The 16,194-nt window shown below is 39.4% G+C and overlaps 1 protein-coding gene across 1 annotated transcript in view; it reads left to right on the top strand.

Moving 5' to 3' along the window:
* CDK13 (cyclin dependent kinase 13) overlaps positions 1-15,770 on the top strand; it is a 42,140-nt gene extending 26,370 nt beyond the window's left edge. Inside the window, exons 7-14 of the mRNA XM_084260400.1 lie at positions 1,780-1,836; positions 4,561-4,662; positions 4,785-4,862; positions 6,523-6,639; positions 7,665-7,796; positions 9,620-9,825; positions 12,707-13,270; positions 14,351-15,770. Of these exons, the coding sequence (XP_084116526.1) occupies positions 1,780-1,836; positions 4,561-4,662; positions 4,785-4,862; positions 6,523-6,639; positions 7,665-7,796; positions 9,620-9,825; positions 12,707-13,270; positions 14,351-15,207 (2,113 nt within the window). The 3' untranslated portion in view covers positions 15,208-15,770. The remainder of the gene's footprint in view (positions 1-1,779; positions 1,837-4,560; positions 4,663-4,784; positions 4,863-6,522; positions 6,640-7,664; positions 7,797-9,619; positions 9,826-12,706; positions 13,271-14,350) is intronic.
* The last annotated feature ends 424 nt before the right edge of the window (positions 15,771-16,194 follow it).

Below are 16,194 nucleotides of genomic sequence, written 5' to 3'. Positions count from 1 at the left end.
CTTACGGGGGGGGGGGGAAAGCAAAAAGTATCTTTTCAGAGCAAGTATTCAGCTTCTGGGATTTACTGTCACAGGAGGTTTTCAGGGTAGTGACAGGAGACTCAAAGGATAAGACATGTTCATGGGCAGAATCATTAACACCTGCTAAAGGGAGCAGACAGGAATCCTGTTTTAGCATCCTTAACACAGTGATTGTGAGGGGTGGTGAAGTACAATGAAGTTGAGCCCCAAAGTGAGCAGGTTCACATGTTCTCCCTAGAAATCTACGAGATACTGGGAAAAACGGAGCAAAGGTAAGGTCTCTTTTGGTAGGGCCCTAGTTTTGTCCCAGCTTTCTCAAATTAAATTTTTCCATTGGTTCCCCCCCCCCCCTTTCCTTACAACGAGCTAGCATTAGATTATTTGCACTTGATCCCACCAGAGTCTTGCCAGGTTCTGACACGGATGCACATTGCTCATTGTGCCCATTTGCCTGCTGATCTTCAGCAGTGGTGCTGTCTCTGTGCACCTTTGGAAGCTCAGTGGAGAAGAATGTATTATGGTAGAGGTGGATGTTTCTGTTGTGCTATGCTCTCTCTGCAGCAAAACAGAGGGGTTTTTTTCCCCTAGGATATTTTCTGAGCACCCTTAAACGATGAACTTTTTCGTCTTCCGGTAGAAATGTCTATGTGAATAATTTTAAACCAGTGTTTCTAAAATACCATTACCAGTAAGAGCCTGAAGCCAAACACGTGGATTAGAGATCTTTCAGATATGCAACTTCAGTTGAGTAAAGACATTTACCTTTTACAAAGAAACTCTCTGAAGAATAAGCATATACATTTGAGAGGAAAATTTCTTTGTTTATGTGAGTTCTCCAGGTGTTACAGCAGTTCCAAGCATACATTTCAGGGGAAGAACAGAAAATATAATCTGTATATTTTATTATCACAGAATGGTCATTCTTACATCAGCAGCAAGTCTTGCCGTTATATGATAAAATTTAAAAGTGCCACTTTGCATGTATTTGAAAGTGATGGGAGTTTTAATCCCTTGCAAGCACAGAAAAACAAAGTCCTGTGTAATGTTCCAACCTTCATTTTATGTATTAGAGAAGCTTGCAGATAGCTGTCTAAGTCTTCCAGATTTTACACAGCATGAGGGCTTCTGGGCACAGAGCAGTGACTTTCAGCTGTGGAAACTGCCAGCAAGAGCTCTGAATCTTCTGTTCATCCCTTCATATGTGGGAAAACTCATGAAGGGGTTAGGGGTTGTGTCATTCAGCAAGTTGGCTGCTGACAAAAATAGAAGCCCTTATCTGGTTTGTTGCCCTGATTTAAATGCTGCATTTGAACTCTACAAGAGCAGAACTGGGCTTTGGTGGCTTTTTAGAAGGAAGTGTGACAGCTGATTGTTTGTTGTACAAATGCTTATGCTAGCAGTAAGGCATGAGAAAATAACAGTTTCCTCCCTCAGTTTTTTCCTGCAGAGTTACTGCTTTGAATGCTTTATAGTATACACCTGAATGTTGACTCACATACAGTGATGTAAATGTTTTTTGATGAGCACACCTAATTTTTGCTTGTTTGTCTTTGATGTTGAGTAGGTTAGTGCATTTGTTTACAGAAGAGATGCATAGGTTGTAAGGCATTGCATCCGTGTAATGTGGTTTGGTGGAGGATGCAATGTGGTTTGGTGAAGATCAGCTGCAGCTGTCTCAGTCTCAAACTTCACCTGATTGTTGGGGAGGAAATATTTAACAGCATTACCCACTAAATAATTCTTTGCTTTTTCCACCAGAGGGCAGATAAAGCTTGCAGATTTTGGGCTTGCGAGGCTGTACAACTCAGAAGAAAGGTAAGATACAATTATACTGTGAAAAATGCATTCCAAAGTTTAATCTTTTTGTGTAACTCTTAAGTATTATGAGGGCCAAGAAGACTGTTTTGTTCAGAGCAGATGTTACTGTACTGTAATACAAGTGCTTAGGAAATGGAAAGAAGTGCATGTTGGTTTACACTGCATAAACTCACAAAACTCTCTTTGTGAAAGTGTCTTGCTTTTCCAAGTGTTCTGGATAAATAACTGTAGTGAGCGGCCATATATTGATTGGAAATGAAAAGTTGCAATCCTAAGTAGGTTGCATCAATATGTAGGGTTTTTTTAACTATTTCTGGACCTGTACATCTAAAATACGTTCTTCCTGTTGGTATAACTAGGAAAAGTTTATTTAGGGAAAGTGGATTTTTTTTCTGATACAAATTACTATAAGTTTTCTTTTTAAAAGGCCTTTTGTGTAAGATTTAACCTTACATTTGAAGAGGTTCATTGTATTCTTCAGGCAGTCAGTGCTGTTGAATCTGCTGGAAACAGATATGAGTTTAAATAAAAGCTGTTCTGAAACTTCTTGTGACTTGTGCTTCTGTTGGTCTTGGCTTCATTATGCTTGTACTCCAGGAAACAGGTGCACAGTTTTTATGACTAAGAACTTCAGTATTCATACTGTAATGTCATGTGTTTGTCACGTGGAACTGGATTTTTAAAGTTCAGGCTGAATTTTCATTACGCTCGTATGTGCAGTGGGTGGTTGGATGCAAAGAATATCAGCTACCTGAGCTTACTTTTGTTTCTGAACGCCTGACTTGGGAAATAATGTCCATAATATTAGCTTTATGAGGGTCTTTTTTTCTTGTGGAGCTCTGAGCTTGTTGTTGAACTCAGTAGCATTAGTTTTACTGTCTTCTGAGCTGTTATTTCAGGAACATATGCTTAAGTACAGTTATGAAAACTGTTGAATATAGTAGGAGGGTAGACTACTCTTAAGCCGCTGCTGGGTAATTAATTTTTGGTTTGTGTGTACTTACAATAAAGGGGATTGATGCCATCCTACCTTCTTATTTTAACATCCACCAAACTGACCTCCCTTCTCTTTTTTCTGATATACCCTGGCTTGGCTTTTTTAATGTCTGTTTTAAAATTAACTTAAATTTTGCTTGTAAAACTACCTGTTCATTAGGAATTGAATGATTGAAAGTTCAGTGTCTTTACAGTGCAAATAACAGATTTTACTATATATCAGACAGCGATGTTGTTATGCCAGTATACATAAATGGAACCAAGATAAAATGCAGTTCTGCTAGCTAACAGAATTGCCAGTTGAACTAGAATCTTACCAGATTTTTGACACTTTTGTCATTAATTTTCTTTCTTACTAGCTTCCAACCTGCAGTAACAGATGTAAATAATATATACCAACAGGTGTATAATAGCTGCTGCATTAAATTAATGTATTGTATGTTTGTTTTACTGTTTTTCAGAATTACATACTTTTCAAAGGGTACAGTATATAATAGGAACATAATGGGGAAGAAATTAAAATTTAAGTAATTCCCATTGCTTGTTGTAGTTGTGTTCCTTTAAATGTTAATTCTGGTGGATTTAATATGTTTGGGGTAGGAGATATGACAGATTGTGTAAGAAAACATCTGTTCAAATAAAAAGCACTGTATACTAATACATTCGAGTGGCGTATCTGTAGAGAAAGTCCATACCATGTAAACATTTCATAGAGGAATGCTTGGTTCAGATATAAATACACTAAATGATGGGATTGTTTCCAAAAACATAGTACATTTTAAAAATGGAGTACCTCCTTAACCATAAAAACCCAAGATTTGGATGATTCTGCAGAAATGATACCTGTACCGCTGAATGTAAGAGCCTGTATGTAAAAGCCTGTTAGACTTTATGCTATGGCTGTTCAACCTCTACACTTAATGTTACTCCACTTTGTATTTAGAGTTACCCAGTGTTGGTGAATTATTACAACTGAAAGAATTTTGGAATCACTTTTAAGACACCCTGGTTGAAACAAACCCAAAACCTAACATCTGTTTTCTGCCTTCCATTCTGAACTGTTGATGCTGTATCTCGGCCTGTCCACAAAAAAATATGCATTTAAGATAGTGGAAATCCCTGCCTTACAGTGAGGATGGAAAGGATTATTCCCAGTGACCACAACCTCTGGTTAGAGCTGTAGAGAATTAAAGATGTTGTGAAATATAGGAAGATATTGGAAGTGTTCCAAGTTTTGGATTCAAAATTGTTGAAGGATCTAGTTAAGAAAGAGGCTTTGTCTCTTTTGTTCCTACTTAACAGAGGGGAAAGTAACTTTTTTTCTTCTTTTCAAAATGCTTGCAGAGGTCCTATACATGTAGCTTCCCAGAAATGACTAGTTTTATTCACACAGGTCCTACTCCTGAAATGACTAGCAAAGTAATGAAGTTTTAGTAATATAGTATTTCTGTCTGAATAATAATTGAGATACAGGATTCACTTAGCATTGAGATGGCTGTGTGATTATTATTAACATCTTCAATCTGTCCATTGGTAGCCTTGGTCAGATGGTTGCGTTTCCTTCTGTGCAGTGCACCTTTGCAGGACTAAAATTAGGAAAAGGGCGTGGAGAGTTGTACACTGTTCTTAAACAGCACCACAGAAGTAACGTCCTCAAAGTATCACTTTTTCAGAAATGAGATCATAGTAAAATGATAGTCCTCTCTCTTTCCTCCCCCCCAACAGCCGACCATATACCAACAAAGTTATTACATTATGGTATCGGCCTCCTGAACTTCTGCTTGGAGAAGAAAGATACACGCCAGCTATCGATGTCTGGAGCTGTGGGTAAGAGTTCAGTGCAAAAGTGTAGCAAGCATTAAAAAAATAGCCAAAAATAAATCCTGAAGTGTTTTTATCAATCTGTGCTGAAACTCATAATGATGGCATTGTGCAAAACTCTTTTACAGTTGCATCCTGGGTGAGCTTTTCACAAAAAAGCCAATATTTCAAGCAAATCAAGAACTTGCTCAGCTGGAGCTTATAAGGTAACTTGCAAGTGCTGCCATGTAGTAGGTACCTCGTAAACTGTCAGGCCTCTTTTGATAAAATTGGAGATAATGTATTGCAAATGTTTACAAGTACTTGGTTACTGCCCTGAGTGAGAATTTAGTGGTTTTGAGGGTTATGTAAAGCAAGTGATTTTTGCTTGCACATGGAGAAGAGTATTTTGTGAGTATTCAGTGATAAGTTGAATAGTAAGAGGGGGTTTTTGTAGAGCATCTGGAGTTATCTGTTACTGAAGTTGTAAAGAGAGTGTCAAAATTCCTGTTATTTTTTAAGACATTACAACTTCCTTGGAGCAAATCAGAAAACAAGAACATGGATGGTTACAAGGACAAGTGAGATTTGGGAGGAGTAGGTACTTGGCATGCAACTGGCTTTGAGTTCATGTTTCAAGTCTTCCATATAAACACCTGTGGTTTGTTATTTTTGTGGGGATATTTCGATTCCCTTACAAATTGCCAAGACCCTTCATGGAGATAAAAAAATCTATTTCCTTCCTTATCTCCTAAATCATAGAATTATATGTATGTAATGCAGTGGAAACAGCATCTTCTCCCCCACCTTTATTCAGCAAGCAAAAAATGCTCCTGATTCTGGTAAGTGGGGAGATGTCCTCTTCCTAGAAACAAGTTAAAAGAGGATGAGTCCTAAAGAACTTTTAGAACCTGAACAATAAACAATCAAAAGAATTAAAAAAAATAATATTATGAAGTCAGTTTTTTTCAAAACAGATTAAATAGCAGTATGTTTCTGTGTAATGTATTATTAGCAGACCTAGAGAAAAATTAAGTTACAAGGGGCAAACGTATCAGTAGTCATTCTCACTGAGAACTGAACACCCAAGTTGGGAAATTGGTGCTTTTGAGCACTAGATGGCATTAAAGCATGTCACAGTGCCGTCAAGTGATGCCTTTTCTTTTTGCATTGTACCTCTGGTATGGGAAATTACCTCTTTAGTTCTGTTCAGAAGTGAGGTGTTGGTCAACCTGTGCTTAGCCATTTGCAGTGAACAAATTATGTGGGGATGGAGGGAGGAGAATAATGCCATGGGTAACTCCATTTGTGGAGGTAAAGGAGGCTTGAGACAAAACTCATAACTGAAGTGAAATACACACAGGTTTTTCTAGTGATTAAGACTTGCTTCTGCCCTCAGGCATTACTAAGGATATCCGGCCCCATTATGTCTTCAATGTCAACTAAATCCTCTTTAAATGTGTTGGTGAAAAGTGCTTTTTCAGCCAGTTGGTGTATCTTTCTTCAGTGGCACTGGGAGTTAAGTGCACAAAGGAACATTTTGAACCTGGGGTATCTAGTTCTTCAAGTCAAAAACCTGGAGTACTGTCCAGACATCGCTGGTTAAGTTCTGCAAAACATTTGTGTGGAGGAGGATTCCTGGGTTGGGGTGAGGCAGAAACAGTGGACTTCTTCAAGTACAATTAATCTATGCAGGGTGATTACCTTTTGTAGACAATTCACCATTATTTGATAGTGTTGGGCACGGGATGATAGAGAAATTTTAGCTAAAAGACCGTGAACATTAAAAATTACTTACCTACTCACTGTACCTGCAGGAATAAAATTACAGGTATGCTTGCTTAAGGTTTTGGATCTCATAACCTTTTTTTTTCCTTCTTGGTACAGCCGAATTTGTGGGAGTCCTTGTCCAGCAGTGTGGCCTGATGTTATAAAATTAGCTTATTTCAACACTATGAAACCAAAGAAGCAGTATCGTCGAAAACTGAGAGAAGAATTTGCTTTGTAAGGATGAAGAAATTACAGTTGGCTAAACTAATAGATTTAAGTTTTCCTGGAGACTGTGAATTTCACTATTTTTTGGGGAAGGAACGTAGACCAAGTATAAATAAAAATGGCTTTAGGTTCTTATCTTTCCCATGGTACTCACAGAGCTTGTAATAACCCTTATTTAATAGGAGATTTGAGGAGAGGAAAGAAGGCCCTAAAAATTCAGCCACCTGTCAGCTTTCACCTAAGGAAACATTTGTTTTCGCTGACTGGTACACCTGATTATTTTCCCTGTCCAAAAAACAGCTCAGAGTACTTAATTGTGTTTTATTAGGACAACTGGCTACAACTAAACATTTAGTCTGGTTAACATTGCAGTCTTTTGGGTCATAAATAACTCCTCTGTGTTGAATGTATCTGAACAGTTCTAAAGTAATGCCAATGGACTGTTACTGTGCAAATATCACATGTGAAAGTTATGGAAAACATCTGTAAGCTTATTTTCAAGGGTTTGTTCCCCTCCTTCACTTACTGTGGATTTCAGGGGGAATGCTGTTTGTACCGATGAGACTTCTATTTTTCAAGCAATAGAATTATTTTCCTTGGACCAATCAAAACTGCAACTCCCTAGGTGCTGAATTCTGAAGTGTGAAGTAACAGTACAGTCTTTGTTTTAAAAGATGGGTTTTGCTTACAATGTGGGTTTGGTGTTTTGGTTTTTTGTTTTGGTTTTGTGAGGTTTTGGGGTTTGGTTGTTTGGTTTTAGGGTTTGGGTTGGGTTTTGTTGGGTTTTTTTGCAAGGATGATGTTTTTAGCAATTAATCCACACAAAGAGAAGAAATCTTGAGTTACATGCTTGCATGGGTAATATGTATGAGAAGTTTATCTCTGCCTCTTACTACTAGGTGGCTTCTGTTAGGATGTCAGAAGTTATCTGAGGGGTCGATATTTTGGAAGGGATGTGTTCGTTAAAAGTTTGCATAGAAGGATGTGATTTGAAATAAAAATGTGATGCTTTTCTCCGTTTTGCCCTTTTGCAGCATCCCACCCGCTGCGTTAGATCTATTCGATTATATGCTCGCTCTGGATCCCAGCAAGCGCTGCACAGCCGAACAAGCTCTTCAGTGCGAGTTCCTGCGAGATGTGGAACCATCGAAAATGCCTCCTCCAGAGTAAGTCATGTCTTTCAGTCAGGGTCCTTACCTCTGTGAAATGGGAGCATGCGCTGATTTTGTCAGGCTTAATGTCTTGCAGTTGAAGGAGCTTCTGGCAGAACAAAAATGTTGATAGGAGCAGTTACTTAATGGTGATTCTGCATTAAAATGGTTTGCAGCTTGAGTGGCTCTTAAGCCATGATAGCAGTGGTTGTGGGCATCTGAGAGCTGTTTAGTTTGTTGCTCCTAGAATTAGTGACTTAGTGCCTTTTATGTCTCTGATGTTGAAAAACCACCTGCTCCCTTCTGACTCTGTTTATCAGTGTCTACTTTTTCCAAGGGTTTTTGGGTCCCCCCCTAAATCTGAATTGCCTTCTTGATGATAGAATGACACTGGGTATAGAATTCTGCAAAGGTGCCTGAGTGTTAAACATGAAATACCATATCTCAGAAACATTTGTGTAGCACATTGCTTATATGCATTTTAAAAGTAAGTGAATGGGAAGAAATTTGAGATTTTTTCCTTGGGGCTTGGTAGTGCACCTGTTCTAGAAGCTGATGAATGGAAATCAAACAAATTAGTTGCTGGTGTCCTTTAAAAAGTTAAGAGGATTCACATTCATTTCTGACTGAGTGCTTAGGAAACTGTTGACTGTTCTCTTGAAAGAATAAAGTTCCTCTTTGGGAAGAAGCAGCTGTTCATTCAAAGAAAGCAACAGTGCTGATTGCAAGGACTGTAGGATACTTCCCACAGTGAGTTAGTTCTTACTTGCTTCCAGTTGGTTTTGCCTAAATACCTGGTGAGTCTTTGACCTGGTATGCAGATGGAAAAAATAAACAAAGCAGTAGTTGTAATTGCCTTTCCATTGTCTCTCATCATGTGTCACCTTATTTTTCCATGTTCCTGGGTGAAGGATCTGCTCAGACAGTTATTAATATGTAATAGGAAAACAGAAGGTACTATTTTCATTGCCTATCTCGCTGTTTCTGCTATCTGTAGTATGAGTCTGTTCCTCAGGAAATCAGAATTGGGATGCCTGCAGGCAACAGTAATAGCAGGACAGAACTGGTGGCAGATGACTTCCTTAGGAGGCTTTTGCCTCTGCTTTTGTCTGTCTTGTAGGACTGAGATACCTCTTCTTCTTCTTCTTAGCATCCTGACTTGGCTACTGTCAAGTGCTGTTTATTCCTGCAACTTGGCGGGGTTTTTTTCCTACTTTCCTGGTTGTCTGTGCTGTATAACTAGAAGTACTAGAGAGCTGTGCCTGATACTTTGGACAAATATTTTGAACTCATGAGGCAGTATTACTTTTTCCAAGCAGGCAAAAATAGGATTTGGTCATCTGGACTCTGGAAGAAAAAACACTTTCATATTACTCTTATCTGTTACTCTGCAAATTATTATTCTTTTTTTTTTCATAGCAAGTGTGCAGGGTTAATTTTGAAGACTTGAATTATGCAAATAATTAAGCTTTTCTTAAGTACGAATGCAAGAAAGTAATACGGACTCTTACTTAAGATACATACTCCCCTTTTCTGCCACAGGGACATGTGCTTCTAAAATAGAATGATAAAGGTCTTTTCCAACCAAAACAATTCTAAGATCACCAAGGCCAACCATGAAAACATTATTCAATAGGCAATCATTAAAGAAATATCAGCCAGAAAAAAGCAAATCAGAGATTTTGCTGGCTTTTGAGTGTTTTCTGATGCATTTCTTCAGTTTCAGTGGGTTCATCTTTGAAAAGTTGCATTGTTGTTTGATCATTTATTTTTCCAACGTGACTTAAAAATGAAAACATTCTGGGATAAAACTGATTATCTCTAATCATTCTTTGCAGCCTTCCTTTCTGGCAGGATTGCCATGAGTTGTGGAGTAAGAAACGTAGAAGACAGAAGCAGATGGGCATGACGGATGACTCAACAGCAGCTAAAGTCCCTAGGAAGGATCTGTCTCTAGGCATGGATGAGAGCAGAACCAACACCCCACAAGGCATGCAAACTTCTTCCCAACTCAAAACTCAGGGCAACTCTAGTGTAGCACTTGGTCAGTAATATTTTCGGTTCTTATAATTACCTTCTACTTGGATTGCACCTCTAGAAATTTTAGATGTTATTTTCAGAGTACTGACGTCTTCTGGATTCTTGAGGGAGGAACAGTATTGTAAGTTAAATCTTTATTACAAAAGATTTACCTTTGCTTTTGGAAACTAAGTGTTCCTTTTAAATTTTACTTAGTTTTTCAGTTTGGTCAGAGTAACTACCTTGCTCTGTATTTTGTGGGAATTTTCTCTGTAATTCTTCTGAAATTCCCCAAGTCAACTGCTGCTCTAAATTCCTCACAATCTCCATCGGTTGGAGGAGCTTTATTGGTTTTGAAAACCTAATCAGAAGGCAGAGTTTGCAACAATCATAATTTCAAATGAAGCAGATTCCCTTTTTTTGTTATGGTAGTCTTCAGTTTTCCAAGGTACTAGGGCTGAATGAAGTTGTAAAAAAGTAAAAGAAAAATAACCCAAACCCTACAAAACCCAGTATAACAAGAAATAGCTACCTCTAGATTGCACAGCCATTGCTTCTGAAACTTAATGAAGCATCTTCCTTGGAGACCAATTTTATGAATATAATATCAAAAGTAATGTTTTCCTATGTGGACACCACTTGAGGTGCTCAGCAGTTTGGTGACAGTTACCTCATAATTTGTAGAAATATGCAGAGTAACAATACCAAATACATATCTGGGATAGTTTAGACAATTTTTGAGTGTGCAAAGTGACTCTAAATCCTGTGGCACCAATACAGGAGTTCAGCTGAAGAAAAACAGTAAATGCATTCACAGGGTCTGTGAATTCCTTTAAAATTGACCATCTTGAATCGACTCCTTCCTTTAACAGTAGAGTGGAGCTCCAAGTAGTCTGTGCAAAGATAGATAGAAAATTGCAATTTATTGCCTCTTGCTCCTGTTCATCCTTTTTCTCACTGTAAACCAGCTGTGAGCTTCTGCCACTCTGAATGTTTAGGCTAAAGTTTTGGCAGCATTTTCCAGCATGGCTTTCTGTAGCCCTTAATTTTTTTCCCCTGCAAATGAGAACTGTGTAGAAGTTTGAAGAGTCCTAAGGGCAGTAGCAACTTTCTTTATGCTTTATTAACTGTTTCCCTGGTGAGAGATGTTAGTCATTAATATTAACCATGCAAAATAAACTAACCGGGGAAGGAATCGTTCAGACCTATATTGCTGTTTGCCCATATGTGCACAGAAAAACATACCTAAGTAGAAGGCAGTTTAATTTTCAGTTGTTTTCAGTTGTGGTTAGGCCACTCAGCATAGGTGTGTTTTCTGTATTAAGCAAAACACTTCTGGGAGCCATAGCGCACCTTAGATAATGCCATCCGTAAGGCACACTAAAGAACTCCCACGTACAAATCGGCGCTTTAAACCAAACTTCCATTTGTCTTTGAGCACCCCAAAAGAAGATGTTAAAGCCACCTTGGATCATTTGCTGACGTTCTGATTAGTGAATGGGACCCCTGGTTCTTGCATCTTGTAATTGACCAGGAGATGTGTAGAGCTCAGTAATTCTGTTCTGGTAGAGAATGCCACTTTTCCCACAATACAGTTTTCTCTTGGAGTGGACTTGAAGCTAACCAAAGAGTATGGAATGGGTAGATTAGTTTCCCTGCTTGGCATTTTTCTGCTAAATTTTCAGAGAGTCTGAGAGAAGTTTGAGCGTGGAGCATACCATTCTTGGATGTTACAAAACCATCATCTGAGTGAGAGGCAGCAGTAGAAGGCATTAGAAATTGTTTTTTTCTGTATTGCCAAATAAAAGGTGGTTTTGTTTTTATATTCTTGTAAATCTATAAAACTATTGATGTCTTTGGATTCTGAGTAGGTTCCAAGCGCTCCTATCCTGGTGCATACCCACAAGTAGGGTTGTGAGTTCTGCAGCACTTTCCAGCTGTGCTGCTCTTAGTCTTGCAAGGAAAATAACTTCATGTATGTTTGTCTGTGACCATTTTTTCAGGCATGGCTTTGAATCTGCTATGAATTAATATATTGCTGAATTAGCAGAATGGCAGGGGTATGAGAGGACAGAATGTGTTCGTGTTGATACAGGTTAAAAAAATTAAGGGCTCTGCCAGTAAAGTTGCACGTGCTCATTCTTTTTATTTCTTAAGTACTTTCTTCTCTGAGTCATCCACTCATAGGTCATGTTGAAATCCATGCTTCTCCTTTCAAAATAAACTACTACAATGGTTGTTTGAAACTGAGAAACTACTTTGATATTCTGGCTTCCTTATTCATATTCCCCTGCATCATCATAATCTCCTCTTATTTGTGGCGAGTAAACTCCATTTCATTGAAGAAATTGTGTATCATATCAAACCTGCATTTTACTGCTCTTTAGTGATTGACTTACCCTTCAAACTCAGCACTTGCTTTTGCACTTAACTGCTACCTTCTGGGTCACCTACAGCCTGGTCAATCGAGCAGGTGTTAGAATCCAGATGTTGAATTAGAACGGGCCAGAATATGGCTGGAAATGCATTTTGCAGAGGGATGTGATTGTCAAAGGTAGGAAATTTTGTGGGGATTGGAAATCTTGCAGCTGCGTAAAACAGGTGGCCTTAAGCCCCAGCTTAGTTGCATTGTGGAAAAGCGAGCCCCAGCTTGATGTTTCTCATCTGTCCAAGTGCGTGTGTGTTTGCACTCCTTGGAAGTCACTTTCTTTATATTAGACCTTACCGTTCCATTTCCTATAGATACTCCCCCAAAGGCAGTGAATGTGTAAAAGCATTCCATTGCTGTGTTGCCCAAACCCATGCTTTGCCAGTTGTGTCAGCCGTGCTAGATTAGTCTTATTTTTGAGTTGCTGAAATATGGCAGTTCTAAATAATACTTAAAAACCCACCTTTTTTGTCTTTAGCAAAAACAAGCACTGGACAGCAGTTAAACCAGAATGAAGTGGCAATCCTGCTAAACCTGCTACAGTCTAAAACAAGTGTTAGTTTGGCACAGTTTGCCCAAGTGTTGAATATTAAGGTAAACCCAGAGACTCAGCAGCAACTAAATAAAATAAATCTTCCTGCTGGAATTTTGTCAGCAGGTGAAAAACAGTCAGAACAGCAGCAGCAGCAGCCGCCGCCGCCTCCACCACCACCGACGGAACAGGAGCCTGTAAAACAGCCGCCCGTCACGCAGCCTCCTGTACCACCTGCTCAGCTGAATCAGCCTAAAGTCGAGACTGACGCAGCCCAGGCAGCTGTACAGAGTGCATTTGCTGTTCTGTTGTCTCAGTTAATAAAGGCTCAGCAAACAAAACAAAAAGATTTTGCGTTGGAGGAGAAGGAAAATGGATCAGGAAATGAAATGTCATTACAACTCAGGCAGCCTCCAGAGCCCACCACCCCTGCGTCCGTCAGTCGGGAGGACGTGGAGTCTCCAGCACCCGGCTACCCGCATCTGATCAAGTCGTTATACACACCTGCAGGTACTGAAGGTCTTTATTGCTAATGGGCAGATGCGTACAGCAGTAGAGATGTAGCAGTTTGGGGATAAAGAGTTAACACGCTAACCCTATGAGTCTCTGTGAGTATAGGAGAAGAGATTACGTTATTTTTTTGTCACGTTTTATGTCAGGATCATTGAACTTCTGTCATGCTGTAACTGGTGCCATGCAGACAGAGCAAAAGATGATCCCCAGTCTGAGGTAAACAAGTGCTGGTAGCATTTCTGGTGGAATGGTGATATGGGTCATAATTGTGGGGCTTTGGCACTTCCTTAGTGGTGTTTGTGATTGAGAAGGCAGTCTCCTCTAGCAATTTCTTATGTGGAATTTGCCAATTTTGGCCATTTATTTAGGTAAAGCCTATTTTAGGGAGAGGGTATTGCATTTTTGTTTTCAATGCTGGCTTGAGCAATTTCTTAGTGTCAGATTCTCTTAAGTGGTTACCCATAATTGTCCCTAGCACATATGGTTGAAGGTTTCCATTGAGATGTAATAGTGGTTTCAGTAGTCTTCTCAAATTTTAGAGCTCTGTTGTTGATCATTTTGGATGGCTATTTCAGGTTTTTTACATGGTGGTTTACATACTGCTCTGAGTGAAAGAAAGATTATGAAGTGGTTTGGGGGTGGTTTTCCTGTGTGGTGGGTGGTTTTGGTTTTTTTTAACCTTAAGTTTTGCTGTTCCTCAGGAGGGTGGTCTTTTGTGCTTCAAGACTTCCATCCCTATTTGCAAATCTTGTTCTGATCCTTCATTGAATTCTCTAGTGTTGATGTGTCGCCTGAGGTTTGCTTGGCTTGGGTGGTTTTTTTTAAGGAACCGGTGTCACTTTATTTTAACATTTGCCTGGTTATATTACCTTGAGGAGAAACCTGCCATTACCCTCCTGAGGCAAATGAGCTGTTGCCTCCTCCAAACTAATCTGTCCAACTACCAGTAAATTTAACTAACAAGTTAATGAAAGGTGAAGTAATAAACCTCTGTATTGTTCCAGTAGAGAGTCCTCTCCTATCTGGTGGTGGTACTGTATGTTTTTGTTCCAAAGCTTTTCTTTTTCATCTGTTTAGGTCAAGAGGATTTGGTTAGGCAATCTGAGATGAGACTTCTAAACCGAACACCTGAACAAGAACGCCCTCGGATCTTGCCTCCAGACCAGCGTCCCCCAGAGCCACCGGAGCCTCCACCTCTCACTGATGAAGACCTTGATTATCGGACAGAGAACCAGCATTTGCCTATAACTAACTCTTCAGGAACGGATCCTCACGCAGGAGTGAAAGCAGCTCTTCTGCAGCTGCTTGCTCAGCATCAAGCTCAGGCGACAACGGAGGAGCCAGTACAAACAAGTGTGGATTACCAGGCCAGAGACTCCTACGTAGCAGGCCCAGACTACAAGGATAACTTTGGATCATCTTCCTTCTCATCCACCCATTATGGCGGTAGCGATGGAATAGGGAGCGGATCATCAGGAGCATTAGAAAGGCGGAGTTTCCTTGGAAACTCGGATATTCAGTCTTTGGATAACTACAGTACTGCTTCATCTCACTCTGGTGGTGGCCCTCCTCCGGCGGCTTTTTCTGAATCGTTCCCCAGCTCAGTAACTGGTTATGGAGACATTTACCTCAACACTGGCCCCATGCTCTTTAGTGGAGATAAAGACCATAGGTTTGAATACAGCCACGGCCCCATCCCGGTTCTGGGGAGCAGCAGTGATGCTCCTGCGGGGCCAGAGAGTACGCACTCTTTGCCCTCAAAGATGCACAACTACAGCTACGGGAGTAACTTACAGGAAAACCCCAGTGGCATCAGCCACATGCATGGACAGACTTGGACTTCTCCTGCCCAAGGACCCGGCTATTCCCAAGGATACAGGGGACACATTAGCACATCTGCAGTGAGAGGGCGAGGCAGAGGATTACCATATTGAGTATCTGTTTCTCCTCAGGCACATCATTTTTATCTGGAAAAACTTTTGGTTTGGTTTTTTTTTTTTTTTTCCCTAGCTGCAGTTTAAAGCAGCAGTTCAACAGACTTGAATAATGTTAATTCAACAGCTTTATTTTTATGTGGAAAAGGGTCTTGCATACAGTAGGAGAAATTAAAAAGGCTTAAAACTCATGCTGTCGGAAAACTAGATAAATTGATTGTACATGTTCATAAACTCTAGTTATGAATTTTATTTTGTATTTTGGCAGTTTTAAGTGGATGCTAAATTTAGGGACATCAGCTTTTTATGGCACTCTTTCAGATCTCTGAACTATGCACATTTGTGCTTTTTTTGTAAGTTTGGACCAACTTTTATGTAAAAAAAAAATGATTTTACAACAATCAAAGCAGGGCACTGATTTATTTGGTATTTTTCTTTTTACAGAACTACCTTTAGTCAAAGGTCACTGTCAGTCTTTGCACTGCTTTCAGTGTTATTGTGGAAGGTGTACTTTGTGCTCATTTCAGATAATAAAACACAACCTTTCTCTTGATGCAAAATTTTATAAATATTTGGTCAATGTTATTTTTTTTTTCTTCCAAGAAAAAAAAAAGAATGGATGTTCTGGTAAAATGTTCTCTCCATCTCCCAGGCTTGTTTATATAGAAACTGTTTTACTTGAATGGTAAGTGCCTTAACATGTAAGCTTAAGGTCTGCAAAAATTTTGGAAGTACTTTACAGATCGGTATGAAAACAATACCGAAACCCTAGGTAGTTAACATGAAATGTCAAACAACAATAGGCAACTCAAATAGGTCATAACCTTGTGTTGTTTACTTCATGTGGGCCAGTTATTTATAGACCTAATCTTGATGAAATGGTAATTTCCAAATTCAACTTCATGAGAAACCCTGAAAGTGAGAAGAATGAAGAGTGTAGGTTTTTCTCCTCAGCTTCCTCTCGGAGTTGTAGTAGGTGTTTTAGTT

The sequence above is a fragment of the Gallinula chloropus genome, assembly GCF_964237585.1.
Source record: "Gallinula chloropus genome assembly, chromosome: 2".
Classification (NCBI taxonomy): Eukaryota; Metazoa; Chordata; class Aves; order Gruiformes; family Rallidae; genus Gallinula; species Gallinula chloropus.
The sequence above is the reverse complement of the archived record's forward strand: the minus strand, read 5'-3'. Positions and strand labels throughout refer to the sequence as shown.